The 17,014-nt window shown below is 43.3% G+C and overlaps 1 protein-coding gene across 4 annotated transcripts in view; it reads left to right on the top strand.

Annotated features, from left to right (window-relative positions):
• CADPS2 (calcium dependent secretion activator 2) overlaps nt 1-6,071 on the top strand; it is a 373,090-nt gene extending 367,019 nt beyond the window's left edge. For all 4 annotated transcript variants that reach the window (XM_081331670.1, XM_081331671.1, XM_081331672.1 and 1 more), the window contains 2 exons: nt 3,482-3,586; nt 5,090-6,071. In XM_081331670.1, the coding sequence (XP_081187796.1) occupies nt 3,482-3,586; nt 5,090-5,260 (276 nt within the window). In that variant the 3' untranslated portion in view covers nt 5,261-6,071. The remainder of the gene's footprint in view (nt 1-3,481; nt 3,587-5,089) is intronic.
• The last annotated feature ends 10,943 nt before the right edge of the window (nt 6,072-17,014 follow it).

The following is a 17,014-nucleotide window of genomic DNA, read 5'->3' on the forward strand; positions in this document are numbered from 1 at the left end:
TTCCTTTTTAAAAAAAAGCATCAAAAGATTGCCTGCTGCCTGTCAACATCTCTTCGACCTAATGAAGAAATTGCTTTGTTCATGTTGCAGGGGAGGCCAATGCCCTTCTCTTTTTGTGTCTTCCCCCTTAGCTATTGTGATTTTAAAGGCTCTTAGAAGGGGATGATTTGTCTAAAATTGGGGAGGGGCTGATAAATTTCATCCAGAGTTTGCTCTTTCTTCATCTCTTGAATTTGAACAGCAATTATCCCACTAAATATTGTTCTCTACACACCAGCATTATCAAAAGATGTGGGTCCTCTGGCTCATTAGAATTATGAGAGGCATGAAGTCCTCTGTTTTGTAGTGATCTTTCATATACTAAGTTGAATCAAAATTCGTGAATTTATTATGAGAACACACTATTCTTCCTAGAATAAACAGTTAATTGCTTTGTCCATTGCTTTCAGGGTCCTATTATACAATCCCAAGATTGTATAATACAATCTTTAAACCAAGCTGCACATCTCATTCATTGTGGCTTTCCTACTTCAGTTACTGTGTGTTTAGTTAGGAAAAATGTTCAAAAATAAGTTCCAGCTACTTATTCTGGATGTCGTATAATAAATATGCAAATGCTATAATCTTTATCTACAGTATATTTTTTGCTTAAAAATATGCTAATGCGTATTTGCTGGGAATTCTGAGCAAATTTTATGGGGGCGGGATGGTTTTTTTGTTTTGCTGTCCCACAGGCAGCTATTTTACATTAATAAACAAGTGAGAGATGAAAAATACTGCTGAAAAAACATTCTGCAGTATTAATATTGCATTATTAACATTAAAATGCTGTGCTGATTATTTACAATTAAAACCTTCCACTTTGCATCTCATTATAAGTAGCCACAGACAATGAAGAAAAAAGGTAAAATTCAGCTAGACTAAATTAAAGGCTGCAAGTTGCCTTCACCATATTTTTGGTGTTTTGCATATTTGGATGGGAGAGAAGCTTGGCCCCATCTTTTTATGTGCATGGGACACATGGCGTTTGTGTGGTTGGGGTTCTAGTATCTTCATGCAACCCTATTAATTTCCTTTCATGGAATTACAAATTGAAGCACTTGTCACAGTAACTGCGGTTTGCTCATTTGTGCAAGAAGCACCACTTTGGCTCTTGACTAATTGTTTGATGCCCAGTCTCTTGCATAACTGGTGAGCTCCCCCTCCTTTATTGAGAATCTTTCCATTGTGCTCAGCACCAAATCACATGGGTACCTCTGAGGTTAATTTGTCTAAAAGTCTGGTTGATAAGAGAACAGATTGGACCTATCATATTGCATGTAACAATGAACAGATACAAAAGAACAAATGGCAATTAAGAGATTTATCAGGTGAGTGTGAATTTATCACCACAAGTGAATTGACTTAGATGCCATCTGTTAAGCTACATGATACTCATGTTAATGTGCCTGACAGGAGTCATTGAATGCCACCTGTTAGCCATAGGTTAAAATTCAGAATTACTTTATTTTTAAAAATATATATTTAAAAACATATGAATAAGATTTCAAAAATATATTTTAATAAGTTATTATCCTTTTAAAAGCTATTTTAAGCATATTTTTACTCAAATGGTGACATCAGAAGCAAATAAACTAAAAAAGAATTCTTATTTTGCATATAATCTACCTGATCACACCCATCACAGCTGCTCTTTATCCAGATAGCATAGTTCCTCTTGCTATTTTATTTTCTCATATTTATACAGCTCTTCAACTAATTAATAAAACTGACTATAGATTTATGAAACAACATTCTGCATAGGTTGTATTAATAGTATGGGAAGCCACATACTATATGACTAATATTAATGTTTAAAATTGATGCAATTACACTGCCAATTAAGCACCTGAAAAGAAGTCTCACAATTAAAATAAGATACTATATGACATAAAAGTTTAAAACATGAAATACAAGATTAAAATATGTACAAATTAAACAGATCTTCCCCAGAAACTAGTAACATTAATTGTGTTCTGTTGTGCTGCCATGAGGTCCTCCAGTATACACTGATCAGGGAACAAAGGGCAGATATAAATATGTGTTGTTATCTGCATGTCACCACAATCACAAAGAGCAGAAGCCACCAGATAGCTCCATTTGTTTAGAGATTCTCTGGATCTTGTACCTCTGTGCAATCTAGTCAATGATTTCCATACTTCCCAGCTTTCATCAGACCCAGGTGCCAGCTCCTCCATTGGTTCCAGCCAGTGTTGGTTCTTTGTAGCTTTCCATAGATCCACTCTGCTTTCAAATTCTTCAAAGTCTTCCATCGACTTAAGATGGAGGTGATGGAAGAAGGGGCCCATGCTAGGTTGATTGGAGGTCATGCTAGAACTGACATTAGATCCAGTACACAGCAATATAGTTCTTGACAAAGAAAAATGATGATATAAGTAAAACTCTCTTTGCTGTCAGTGGAGGTCCCAAATCTCTTTCCCTGGAATCATGCAGCTTTTCCTAAGTCTCAAAGTAGTAACTTCTTCTAGGTAGCAACATCTTCTGTGACATCCTGTCAAATGGTTTCTCCTCTGTGATATCTACTATAAGACCTCATATTTAATATTAACTTTCCCCTGTTACTAATTATCCTTAAAATATGTCTTTTGGTGGCTTATAAAAGCTCATAAACATAAGCTCAGGTTTTCTCCTAAACATGATTTAGCTTCATATACATCAAAGCTATGTAAATCTGGTAAAATAATTTTCCCCTACTCCAGGTCCTAAAACTGGGGGGGAAATGTTGATAGACACAATTATGAATAGAGTGGGAGTAAGAAGACAACAGCAGTAATTGATTTTGAGAGGATTTCCTTTCCCTAATTAAGTTTACCTCTTTTTTTCCCTATAACATCTCCCTCCACCAACTGTTTCAATACCTATTTCAGGGGAATGTGCATTTAATACTGTTTGATATCATTCCCCACCCCAGATCCATCTAGCCCTAACCCTGCTGTCCTTTAGAAAAGCTTTAAAACCTTAGCTTTTCAAACACACCAGAGGCTCGGGCTATTTGTAATTTTGCTTGAGTGATGACGGGTGATTGGAATTTTTTTTGTATTTCCTGAATGACTCAATATTTTAGCACTTAGCTTGTATCTGTATTATGTTTCCAATTCTATACACCTTGAGTCTTTTTGTTTGACTTGCATGTTATAAATCTGTTGCTATTATTATTTTCTGTTTATGGGAGGCAAAGGGTAAAAAACTCTTGCACATAAATGGGATGCAACTCTGAACAGTTTTTTGCTAATGCACATCAAGACCAACTGAGGTCCAGTTAACTGATTTCCTAGCAACAACACTTGCTATTTTATTAACAGAAATTAAGGCATTATTGAATTCAAGTGCTGATTTGTAGCTATTTCTAAGTGCTCCATTTACCTCTCATTGTCAATTCTGTACAATTGGACTGGATTTTTTTCCTTCTTCTTTTTTGCAGCAGTGGTACAGCAGCTCCATGAAAGTCATATGTGTGTGGCTGGCTGACAGATTAGATCTCCAACTTCATATATACCAGCTGAAGACTCTCATCAAAATAGTAAAGGTAAATATGAGTAGAATGTGATTGCACTGCAGCATTGGAAACAGAAGCAACAGCAACAAATTATTCCTCTTATTGTCAAAAACTTTAACACCTTAACAGGGAAGACTTTTTGTGGTATTTCTGAAACAGAGATATTGTGTACATGTAGTCTTCAATGTAGGACTGATCGCTTAGCAACCAGAATCCAAAAAAGGTACTTATGACCTGGATTTGAAATTCTGATAGCTCCCCCCCCCCATGGTCACATGACTGCATTTTAAGTGCTGAGCAACCAGCCTGCATTCACAGATTTTTGCAACTGTAAATGTCTTTGCAAGAAACAGACATTTACTTCTGGTTTCCAGCAAAAACTGTGGTTAATTACCACTATGTTCATTTTATGACCACTGTATTAGTGACCATCATGACTTACAACATTCATTATAGGATCAGTTACAGTAATAAATCAAGGACTATCTGAAATGTAGACTTAATGCGTAGTGCCATTTGTTCCAAGTCTCCAATTATTCTTAGCCAACCAACCTAAAGCCTTCTGAGGAACCAGCCTTGGTCCCCTAAGCTAAAATACTGCAGAACAGAAAATTGACTTCAGAAGCCACTTAATGAATTATGTAACTGTATAGTTGAAAGATCATCAGAATTTGTTGAGCTGCACATTAAGTAATAATGGCACATAGCATGAATGAAGGCTGATGAGCAGATGCCAGTTTCAAGATAACATGAATGGCAAAACACTTCTGCCTATAATTTCTGTCTGCGCTTATATGGAAATAGTGGCATGCAAGGGAATTCAAAATTGGTAGGAAAGTCTTGCATTATTTCATACTAAGCTTGTATTCAATTTGATTGGATGTATACAAATATTCTACAGAAATTATGGAGAACAGCTTATCTGTAAGCCTGTGATCAGCCTGATCAGCTGAAGAATTCATATTGTGTTCATCAAACTGAACTCGTGTTTCAGTTCAGGACTATATTGGGGGATTTGTGCTGAAATGCCTGAGGATTGTACTGCAGGCAGGAGCTGTGGGTCAACTTGCCCTGCCTCTCTTGTCCTGAGGTGGCTTTTGATGTCACGGAAACTTTACAAAACTACATTAATCAAATTGAGGTGATCAGGAAAAAATATCCTGCATACAAAATAAGCAGCACAGCAAGTATCTAATGAACATGAAAATGCCCAGGACTCAAAAGCTGTAATAAGAAAACTAAAACTTTTTAAAGCACTTATTGTAAGAATGTATATTGGATGCATAGCTATTCTTTTTTTTTAAAGGCTGCTAGTCCAGTACTTCCATGTGCCTTTCTTTTGCTGCATATAACATTTTATTAACAGATACAGCCTATAAAGTGACATTTTTTATCAGTGAACTCATGCATTTCATTATTTTGCAGATAGAACCATTCCCAACATACCTTTATTAAATACAATACTTAATCAACAGGTTATGTCTTATATAACAGTTGTTCTTAATCTTGAGTTTTGCTTTTGTTTTGCTACAGAAAACCTATCGAGACTTTCGGTTACAGGGTGTGCTGGAAGGAACCCTAAACAGTAAAACTTACAACACAGTTCATAGCCGTCTCACAGTAGAAGAAACCACTGTTTCTGTATCTAATGGTGGTGGACTGCAAGGCATCACCATGAAAGACAGCGATGAAGAAGAAGGCTGATGTTTTATGTCTCTCCCAAGTATCTGTTTCATAACTTGTCCTCGTGTCTGAATGTATGTTTTGCCTTAATGCCCTGGTATTACAATGTGAGCTCCTCCCATTTGAAGGGAAGAGATAAGTGACTTCTGAAAAAATGACATAAGAAGGGCGATGGTGAGGAGCAGTGTTCATGCCAAGGAGATTCTGACATCAGTAGATTTTGCATCTTTTGCCACGTGGCTTTGCTTTGTACTGTGAGAATATGCCAATAAGGAGCCACAGGCTCCCCTTGTGATTCATTGCCTTTTGTATGTATTGTTGCAGTCTCTTGCCATGCCTTCAGTACAGCATGCCCCTGTGCAGAATGCAAACTGCAGACACCACCCAACCCTTTTGGCAGCCACTCTTAGAAATTCTCCCATTTTATTGTTCACAGACAATACTGTGGCACTTCACAAAGAGTGAAACCCCACCTGTATTTTCTATGGTTTGATGCTGCTGTGGTTTTGCTTTCTGAGGAAGTTGTATTTTTGCTCTTTCATTACCAGGTGAAACATTAAAAATCTTACTCTTGTATCTTAGTGTTTTGATTTGGCTACATATAAGGGCAGGAGAATGTCAAGGACTCCTGGGAAAGTACACAGAAAATGAAATTTGAAGTGTTGCTTCTTCAAATCTTTGCATCTTTTTCACAGTGGAAAAAAAATATTGTCATCTTGTGGGGTGTCAGGAAGCTTGTCCTGGGTTCTTCTGTGTCTCTGTGGAAACATGCAAGCAATAAGAACCTTCTTGTCATCCATGTCGCCTCTGTTATCTAGCCCATATTTGTATAAAACTCTGAAATTAAAAGATGATTATCGTATGTAAAACAATTTGACCTCCTGTGTTAGCAAGGGGAGATATCAAAATTTTATACATGCATGTGATTAGCTGCTTTATATAAAGACCTGTCTATAACCCATATTCATTTGTAAGAATACAAAAATAGATGTCTCCAAACAGAATATGTGTGGTGTGTGTGTGTGTGTATGTACATACACACATCTTCAAATCAAATCTATGCATTTTCCCCTATTGACAATTTGAATTGCTCCAAAGACATCAGGAACAGCATTGCTCAAAGAAGGGCTGTATGGTAAGGAGGGGAGGGAACATTACTTACGTTCCCATTGACCCTTAATTTAGTAGTGAAGTGTTTTACTCCAATGAATTCCTTGAACAATTCAGAATCTTGGTTGCTTATACCAACCGTTCTTTGCAAATGCAGGTCATGCTGTTGTGTAAGGACAAAGGACCAAAGAATTGAAAAGTAGCAAGTTTTCAAGCTGGTTTCATTTTGTTTTGTTTTTAAGCACTCGTATAAATCATGCCGAACAAGGGCAAACCAGATGCCCTTGAACAGGACCTGGCTACTTATAAAAGTGGCACTCGTTCCCCAAAGAAATTAAAATACATCTATTTGGGAAGTGGGTGGGAGCCCAAGAAATATTCTGTGCAGGCATACTGTCTGCACAAACATCTCTTTACCTTAGTTTAGTTTTTCTATCGCCATGCTTTCTTCTGAAATAAAGTTTAGCAGTTCTCGGCCACCCCCACTAAAAGGGAAAAAAAATCTGCTCTAGGAGTTGGTCGTGTCACTCTCATGATTCTTTTTGCTTCTTCAGAGACTCCACGTCAGCTTGCATTTGTGTGTTGACAACAGGATAGAACACAGGTTAGAGACACAATCCTAATTTGCCTTAATATTGCTCAGAATGTAGATGCTACTTTCAGGCAGGGTGACTTTTTTAGGAGCTAATGAGGATACATTAAAAGAAAAGAACATCCATAGACACTCACTAAACAACTTGATTAAAATTCTGATGTTCAACTTGGGTGGTTTTTTTTTAAAGTTACAAATGCATACACTGCTTAAATTAATTTGCAGTTTGCTTCAATCCCAGCAGGAAGCGTTTCCATCCATGATAGTGACAGCATGTTTATATTTTGTGTATTTGTAAATCATACATTTACAAATACACTCAACTCTACAATTCCTCTCCCCTGCTTTTTATTCCATATTTTTTTTGGGGGGGGGGAAATCTACGCATTCATTCAAATAGTGTGAGGCTCAAAAGGCTTTAGTGTGCTGGTGTAGAGAGGCACCATATGGATAATGGAAGTGGCCTCCCTGTGGAGACCTCTGAATATACTTTGAATAAACCGTATGCCATTTTAAATGCAGTGGACTGAGCCTGGATCCTGCCCTCATTCACTTACAAAAAAGGCTTAAAACATACATGGATTTTATTTCCTGCAACTTCAGGATATTATTGCACCAGCTAGGAGAACTGTTTGAATTTTCATCCATTTTAGAATATTCCCTTCTGTTTCATGATCAAGCATAACAATACAGTTTTAGATTTTTAACTGCCTTTATTTTTTTTAATAAATATTCAAGGTAGCAAACACATCTAATAGTCCTTCCTCCTCCTATTTTCTCCACAACAACCTGTGAGGTGAGTTGGCCTGAGAGAATGAATGGCCCGAGGTCATTGGCTTTCATGTCTAAGGGAGGGACTAGAACTCACAGTCTCCTGGTTTCTACCCTGTTGCCTTAACCCCTAAAGCAAACTGACTCTATGCTAATCAGCTAATGGATATAAAAATTTCAAATGTATTTTTACATGGGGTTCCAAGAAGCCATCTCATCTGCAAAATGTTTTTCAACCAATAATTATTTTTTAAAAGTTCATATTTCCTAGGAGCTGAATCCACAAGACTTAAAGTTGGCAAGGTTGGACACCTCTGCTTTAAAACAGAGGTGTCCAACCTTGTCAACTTTAAGTCTTGTGGATTCAGCTCCTAGAATTCTGGGAGTTGAACTCTACAAGTCTTAACATTGCCAAGGTTGGAGAGCTCTGCTTTCAACTATGAGAGAGGCACTGCCTCTACATCCAAGGGAAGCTTCCAGATACTATCAACACCACTGTTTTGCACCAGGGGGAGAATGTCTACTCAAGGAAGGCAAAACCACTGAACTATTTTTGTGCCACATTTCTAGAGTCAATCTCACCACCTTCTATGAAGTTGATATATACTTCCTGGATAGTTGACTACTTTGTATTATCTCTGCTACCAATGGAGCATATAAGACAGCAGTAAGAAATAAAATATGTAAGAATTATTTTATTATCCAACTCCCACTGACAAAGTGGGTTAAAGTGGGTAGTCTTGATTCATAACCAAAAAGTGGAAAGTGTAGCGGCCAAGCACAACTCCCAGGGGGGCACAATTCACAGCATGGCAACCCCTGTGTTCCAGGAGGGGTTTCTGAGTTTGGACAAGAAAGCTCTTAAACACTTCCCCCACCAACAGGCATAAGCTTTACAAATGCCTGAGGGTAGAGACCACCTGGAAAAGATAGTGCAACTGTCACACAATAGACAGCCCTTTGCTGTCCATTTACATTTATAAAGTGGGAGGGAATGGCAGAGGCATAGGCACATGGTTTTCTTATAGTTCCACATCCTACTTCAGTATTTATTAGATTTTTTTATTTATTAATTAATTTATTATTTATTTATTAATTTAATTTGTATACCGCCCTTCTCCCTAGGGACTCAGGGCGGTGAACAGGGCAATACATAAAAACTAGATACAAAAATTAAAATTATTAAAACATGATTAAACAATGCCCATAAATTAATACAAATTTAAAATTAAAGTCATTTCCCACCCCGTCCCATCAGGCCAGGCCAGCTTGTTTAAAGTTTTAAGATCGCGCCGGAAGGAGCGGAGATCGGGCGCCATCCGGAGCTCAACCGGAAGATGGTTCCATAAATCCGGTGCACCCACAGAGAACGCTCTCCCCCTGGGGGCCACCAGTCGGCATTCTTTGACCGGTGGCACCCTGAGGAGGCCCTCTCTGTGGGAGCGTACTGGGCGGAGGGAAGTTGACGCCGGCTGCAGGTGCTCCCCACCTTTATTACTTTTATAAATAACTCAAGATAGCCAACATTCATAATACCCCTTCCTCCTCCTATTCTGTCCACAACAACCCTGTGGGGCGAGTTGGGCTGAGAGAGAGTAACTGGCTCAAAGTCACCCAACTGACTTTCATAGCTAACATGGAACTAGAATTCACAGGCTCCTGATTACTAGCCTGATGCCTTAACCACTAAACGGGCTCTGGGAAAAGAAACCACATGAAAGATATCAAGTAGGCAAAGGATTTTGTAGGTAACACATCATTGCCAAGCACTGGCTGGTGCTGAAAAGAGTTCAACTGGATTCCTAGGTCCTTAATTTTATCCTACTCTTCCCTATGTTTGTCCTTCTAAACTTGCCAAGGTTGAAACACATTTAAGTGAAACCCAGGAAAGGCAGGAAGGAGGGGGGAACCATCGTTGTCAGTCATGAACTTATTAACAGAGAAGTGACAGATGTGAAGAGTGGTGGCTCCTTGTAATACACTGAACTATTTTTAATTTATCCCCCTTTTCTAACCTGAATAAGATATAAAAAAAGGAAACATCGACCTATTAACATCGACCCAAGAGAAGGCAAATGGATGGATTTTAAAACTGTCCCTTCAAAAACAGTTCACTGTCCCTTGCTTGAAAGAAAAGAAAGAAAAAGAAAGAAGAGAAAGAGAAAGAAAGGAAAAGAGAGAGAGAGAGAGAGAGAGAGAGAGAGAGAGAGAGAGAGAGAGAGAGAGAGAGAGAGAGAGAGAGAGAGAGAGAGAGAGGGAGGGAGGGAGGGAGGGAGGGAGGGAGGAAGGAAGGCAGGCCAGGGTTAGCACTGCAGCCTTAAGAGACATGGGCTAGTTCAAGTCTGTTTTAATTTCTAGCCCGCACCTCATTCAATCTCCCCGCCCTCTTTGATTACCTCCTCCGAGTTCTCCCATCCTAAACCAGTTGCTTTACTGGGCTTTGAAACGTGACTCGTTTAAAGACAAGCCAACCACAAACTAAGGGGAGGATCAGCCAAGTAACTCTTGCTCGCTCTCTCTCTAAAGAAAAGGCTCCGGGCACCCGAGATTCCGCAGAATAGGGCATCTCGTCCGAACGCCGGTTCCTTCCGCCTCTCTGGCATTCAAAGTAGGAGGCCAAACCCCGAGTCCTGGAGGCGCACGCGAAGACGCAGCCGGCCTGGGAGTCGCTGGCAAGGCGGCCAGCACTGCCCGACAGACTGGAGCTCGTCGGCCTCGGCAGGAGCTGAGCCAATCAATACAAAGCCCCAGCCAGAGGACGCTGTTAATAAACCGCGATAAACAAAACCTGCCGGCCGGGCAATCCCACTCATCCTCAACGAGTGGCGCCTTTCAGCTGATACAACTGGGGTGTGTGTGTTTGTGTGTGCGTGTGTGGAATGGGTGTGACCAGAAGGCGTGACTAAAAGAGCCCAGCTCTTTGCCCGTCTTGAACTTCGCCGTGCTGGCTGGGATGATGGGAGTTGCATTGGGCTACATTGTGTTGGCCAAAGGCCGCCGAAGACCCGCGACTCGACGGCGCCCTGTCTCCTATGGCAACCCCTGCTTTGCAGGCTCGCCCGGAGCCGAATGTCTCCCTTCCCACGTGCCAGGCAGCTGGATCAAGCAATGGCGTTAGTATGTCCGATGTTTATAGTCGGTCGTAGACCGAATAAAAAAGATCATTATCAGGGAATCTTGTTCGCTTGCGGACGTTTCGTTACTCAAGTAGGTGATACCATCAGTGTTGATGTTAGCTAGTTGGATATTCTGTTTAAATCGGAAGGTGGCTGCGGACTTGATATTCGAATCTAGAGTAACTATGTCAACAAGGTACGATCGAAATCATCAAGATGGCAGCGTTTTTTCACACTTTTATCTATCAAAATATAAAACGCAAAGAGAAATGCAAAAAATAGAAAACTCGGAGGAGGGAAAAGGAAAAAAAACATGAAGGGGTGAGCGAAGCACATAACAAAACAGGCGAGCCTCTTTTTTTTCCAACTGTTACCACTTTAGACTACCCTGAGAAATCGGATTGATATCAAAGCCTTGTAGCCAGGGGTGCCCACGTTGGGCGGTGGAATCGGAACTGGCGGGCGCCGAAGGAGGCAATTCACCAAGCGAGGTCCTGGGTGCTCTCTGCCCTGGGTTGTTGTCGTGCAGGCCTTTCGTTACCCGGCTAGGTAACCTCTTCAATGCTCGGAGCATTAAAACTTCAGCGCTGAAGTACGAAAAGAACCAAGCGCAGAGAGCACCAAGGACTCCACAATTCAATCCTGAGCTTAAAGACGTTCTTTCTCTTCTACTGAAATTCACAGAGTGGCTGGCACGAGCAGGGGGCGCCTCCCGGGCACACACAAATCTAAAGAAAATGTTTCACGGGCCATTCCCGCCCCTCGGCGATTTCCCACTACCTGCAGGACATCCCAACATCTTCGGAAATAAGGCGATACTTGAGGGCGAGCCCCTCCTTTTAATAACTTTTAAATACAGGTTATTAACTATTTTAATAACGATTGCTTGCCTCCCCATAAGGCAACCTGGCGCAGGAATATAGCTCCTGCAAATTAAAAAAAACCAAAAACAAAAAACACTCGGAACCTAATCATTGCGGCGTACAAACCCGCCGATGACGGTTTATTCACTGATCCACGGTTCAACAAACTAGCTTTGCAAAAGGTAGGCCGATGTTCCTGGGCCTTTCCCTTCCCCCGACTCTCTCGGACAACATCTGCAAAGTACTTCGACTCACTTGAGTCGGGGCCTGGGGATCTTCCAGCGCCCCTTCCTCTCCGGAGCCAAGTCCAACATTTCTGTGGGGAGGCCACGAGGAGCAAGATGGGCCTCATAGAAGGAGACCCATTCCCCAGACGCCTCCAACAGCTGCAGCCTCAGCTCCCGGGCCACGTTGGAAACCGCCAGCTACGAGTTTCAGTTTCCGCAATCATCGAGTTCGGGAGCGGGTTTACCCGGATTTTCTGCCGGTCTTTTTTTTTCCCTTTCCCTGATTTGATTATGATTTTTGGCTAACTTTCGTGGTCTTAGACTAGTTTCAGGGCTGCTTCCATTGCCCGAGGAGGGCGAAGATGGTCTGTGTGTGTGTGTGTGTGTGTGTGTGGCAGGTCGCTGCGAGAGCCACGTCCGCTGAAGAAGGCGGCCCGGGCGCCCCGTTGCTCGCTCCCAGCTAAGCCAACGGTTCCCGCTGAAAGTTCGGGTTGCGCTGCGCAAGCCCTGCCGAGGGCGAGGAACGGGAGGGACGGGAATCCCGGCCCTCTTCTGGAGCTTGGGGGCTGGAAGGACGGACAGCCATTTGCCCGACAGGCGCTCGCTCTGCGCTAAGGCTGCTTTTCCTGCCCCTGGCCAAGTCTGAGCCCTCCTCGCCTTCCCCTCCGGCTTCCCGCCGGAGTCGGCGGGATTTCGGGGAGGTAGCAAGGCTATCAAAGCTATTGAGCTGGGAATCAGCGGGCCTTTCACGCCGATTCTTTGTAGGGAGCTCTGGGGTTGCTTTTCCCCTCAGCAGACGGCCGTTTGCGGGCCCCGTAACGCCGAGAACCGCGACTGAGAAACGAGCCAGCGGCCGGATCCTTCCTGGCCCGCCTGTCGCCCTCGCCTCCCGAGAGCTTGGAAGGAATCCAGTGGCGCGGGGGTGGGGTGGGGTGGGGGGCACGGAAGACCCCGCGCGCCTTCTGGAGGCCGCTGGCGGCACGTGGGAAGGGGGCGTTTCGCCGTCTTCGGCACTTCGCCGTCGGAAGAGGTCAAGGTCAGACCTACCCCGGGAAGAGAACGAGGAAGAACACGCTGCTTTTCCGGGGAAGCGAGTTTAATGCCGGGAGAGACAAGGCAGCCGCGCAGCGGGCCGCCTCGACCTCTGGAAGGGCAGGAGCGCGGCGCGAGGTTGAGAAAGAGCGAGCGGAGCAAAGTCGCCGTGGCGTGGAGCTATGGTCGCCGCTGAATCCCGACGGGAGGAGATGGGACGGCAGGGAGAAAGATCTTCGTTTTAGTTCAGACATGGAAGGCGGGGGTTGACCCTAGCAGCGCGGTTGGACGGTAGTAATCTTGAGAAACGGGGGGGGGGACCGGCCAAAGACTTCCCGGATGGAAGAAGACCGCGGTCCTGTGCCTACTTTCCTGGGCGTAAATCTCATTGAGCTCTATGGGATCGGCTTGTTAGTTGTCAGGACTGCCTGGAGGAGTGGAAGAGAGGAACGCAAAAAACTTTCCCCCGAAAAATTAGCTTTACAGAATTTCCTTTCGTTTCTCCCACAACACACATACAGCTATGTACCCGATCTGAGTAATCAGCGTACTTCGGTTCGGTGTAAAGGTTAAGGCACGAGGTTAGACACCAGGAGACTGAGTTCAGGTCCCACCTTAAGCATGAAAGCCCAACCCACCTCACCGGGTTGTTATTGTGGGGAAAATAGGAGGAAGAAGGGGCATTAGCTATGTTCACCACCTTGAGTTACTTATAAAATAATAATACAGTTGAAATAAACGATCTAAAATAAAAGATACGTATGGTGGCCTGGAAGTTTTGTGCCCATTAATTTGGATGCGTTCAGCCATGGAGAGGGCTGGTGATGTCCTAAGACTGAAGTTATTTTGGCCCTTTCCAAAGTGATACTCAAACATGGCACTTGTCCACAAGAAACCCCTCAAAGCAGCAGCATCTTTTCCTGGGATAGTTCAAGAAAATATGTCTTTCAAAGAGTCACCTACAGGTTCAGTCTGTCAAAGGAGGGTTCAGCCCTCATTTGATTGGCATGAATGGTTGCGAATCAGCAGAAAGAGGAACTTTTCAGTATGAAACAGAAATGGAATTTGCCCCTAGTTGGAATTTAACTATAGTTCTCTGTGATTAGTTTTACTACCCAGAATCCGAACAATCACCTTTTTTGCCCACCCAGAAGTAGAACTGGCTACCTCTGGTTCTCTGGTGGAGGCAAAGGCTGTGAAGCAATCTTCCTCTGTGCCCTCCCTTGTTTGCAGGCCAAATCAATGTTGCCTTAATGGGCTTTCTTCACCTGCACCTAACCACAGCACAAGCATCTTCTGGCAGCATCTTTTTTCCTCCTGCCATTCTATTCTCATGGCATTACCTGTATCACATCCACTGCCCCAGGATGGAGAGCATCTTCAAGTCATCCTTAAATATATACATGTTAAAAGGGTGGGGTTTTTTCCCCAACTCCTCCACCCTCCATCACTATCCAAGGGCAGCATCACTGTATGCAAAAATCTGTGAACCTTTGTTACTCCTTACCGTGAAAGAAAGTCAGGCATCTGCAGCTACAAAGTTGAGAGAAATCATCATTGGGTGTGGTCAACATCAGTTTAGTTTTCTGTTGAATCAAGGATGGGAATCATAGCAGAAGAGCATTCAGCTCCAAAGCAAATGAGGGTGATTTGCATCACAAAGTCACAGTTTTAGAGTTAGGGACACAGTTTTTGCTCTCTCCTTCACTTTAATGCTAATTTCCCCGTAACCCACAGGACTTCCCTGCAAGGCCCAGAAGTGCCCCTTTAAGGAGCCCTTAACAGGTACAATGCTTTGAGTCTGCCTACTTGATTGTGTACTCATTCAGCAGCAGAGAAAGACTTGTTTCTCTCACACACCCTCTAAGTTGATGGAGCTGTGGAGTAAATGCTCTCACAACATAAGCCTGTACAGGTAGTCTTCAACTTACAACAGTTCACGTAGTGACCATTCAACGGCACTAAAAAAAAAGTGACTTGTGGCTGTTTTTCAGTTACGACATTTGCAGCATCCCCTTGTGATCGTGTGATTATGTGATCTCCTTTTGCAACCTTTGGACAAGCAAAGTCAATGAGGAAGCCAGATTCACTTAACAGTTTACTAACTAATCAACTGCACTGCTTCACTTAACAACGGTGTCAAGAAAGTATGAAAAATGGGGTAAAACTCACTTAAGAAATATCTTGCTTAACATCAGAAAGGTTGGGCTCAATTGTGGTCATAAGTCAAGGACTACCTATATAGGCTGTGTTTGTGTGACATTTTCTTATGATTACCTGAGTGCTGATTTACTGGTTCAGTTCATCTAATATTCTGGGTTGGACACCCAATGAACCATGTATTAACATCACTGAGCCAGGTTTGCCAAAAGATAATAGCCTAGGTCCTGCTCTGACTGCTCTTGATTGGAATGCAAACTTTCCCTTTGCTGGAGAGAGTGCATGAAGGACACTTAATTTAGGCTCTGGAGCACAACTCTAAGCATGGTTTTCCCTGGTGCCTCCCTCTCAGACTACTAGCATACATGGTTATTGTTTGCACAGACTGGGAAGCAAAACACTGTTTCTTAGCAAAGGCTATCCAGGCTGCGAGTTTGCTGAACTGTGAGCAGAGCAGCTATTCAAAGTTTCTTTTGACGCCAAGCAGCTTTCCCCCCCACCCCTCAAGAAACAATATTGGCATTTCAGCAGCCAAGCAAGGCTCTTCACCTTTACACTTCCCAAAGCTTTCCAGTGGGGACAAATCCCATTTCCTCTGACACTCACAGCAATTCTTCTATAGGATGCAAGAACAAGCCTACTGAATTGAATGCAATTTCTCTTTTAAAGAAACCCTGCACAGATCCCAACACTCCTCATCTGCTCTTGAGGAGGCAGTTTAGGCTTTCTGTTTCAGGTGGGGAAAGGTGAGATCTGCCCTGTCTAGCTTGGCAGAAGTGAGGCTGTCTCGGATTTCTATGGGCTGGGCGGTGCCTAATTCTCGGCCCCAACAGCTGTCCCTCTATTGTCTCAGATGCGCAAAGGTGAGGCGGGCGGGAGGGAGGCTTCTAACTTCCTACTCTTGCCCTTAGGCATTTTCTGACGGGCCCGCAGAGCCAGTAAATCGACTTTGAGAAGGGATTACTCATGCTCCTCCAAGGGTTGATTCCTTCCCTTTCTGAGATGGGGGGAAAAGCCGAGCTCTAAAGGAAGGGCAAAGAGGCCACTCCGGAGGCGTTTAGGAGACTTGGACAGCTCCGCAAATAGTTACCGTGGGAGGCTGGGAGAGCGAGTGAGGCTGACGCTTGGCCCTAACGTGGGTGCTTCAGACCGCCTTCGCCACGCTGCCAGCCAAGCACATTTTGTGCTAGGCAAGAACCAGGTCTCAATTCAGGTTGCGTTATGCTGTGTGCCAGGCACTGTACAGGTAGAAGTGCTTGGCCCGCAATCGATGTCTTTGCCCCGCTCTCCACCCACTCCCCCCCCCTTGTTGCACTGGGCTGCTTAAAGAGGGAATCCGACCCCTCTGCAGAGGGTGGCAATTATAGGTTAGCGCCAACCCACCTGCTCTAGGGAAGAGCTCCCATTAACCGTCTCGCGGAGGTCGAAATACAAGGAAAAAGTGGCAACGCGTGGGCGGGGGAGAAGAGAGGATGGTGTGGACCAACGCGATCTGAAGAGGGCGAGGGGCTCGCCAAGACAGCGGGGGGTCGTCCGATATGATACACTAATTTTGAGCAGTTTCGCCTGTGGTTCCATTAAAAGGTATAAATAGTAACAAGCGCCCAATGACCTAGTCTTCCCGGTTTTTTTAAGATGATGAGGATGAGGATGACAGCAACAACAACAACAACAACAACAACAACAATAATAATAATAATAATAATAATAATAATAATAATAATAATAATTAATAATAATAATAATAATAATAAATCTCTGTTTTGGGGCCAGGAGAACTCTTGGTCTGTTAATTTTTCTTTCACTGTATTTCGGAGCGGCCTTTTTCTCTTGGCCTTAGCCTCTCCTTGCAGCCGGTTAATATAGCTCTTGGCCTGGGCTGCTTGAAGGGCCAGGTGGCTCTA

This window comes from Vipera berus (genome assembly GCF_964194415.1).
Source record: "Vipera berus genome assembly, chromosome: 6".
NCBI classification, from domain to species: domain Eukaryota; kingdom Metazoa; phylum Chordata; class Lepidosauria; order Squamata; family Viperidae; genus Vipera; species Vipera berus.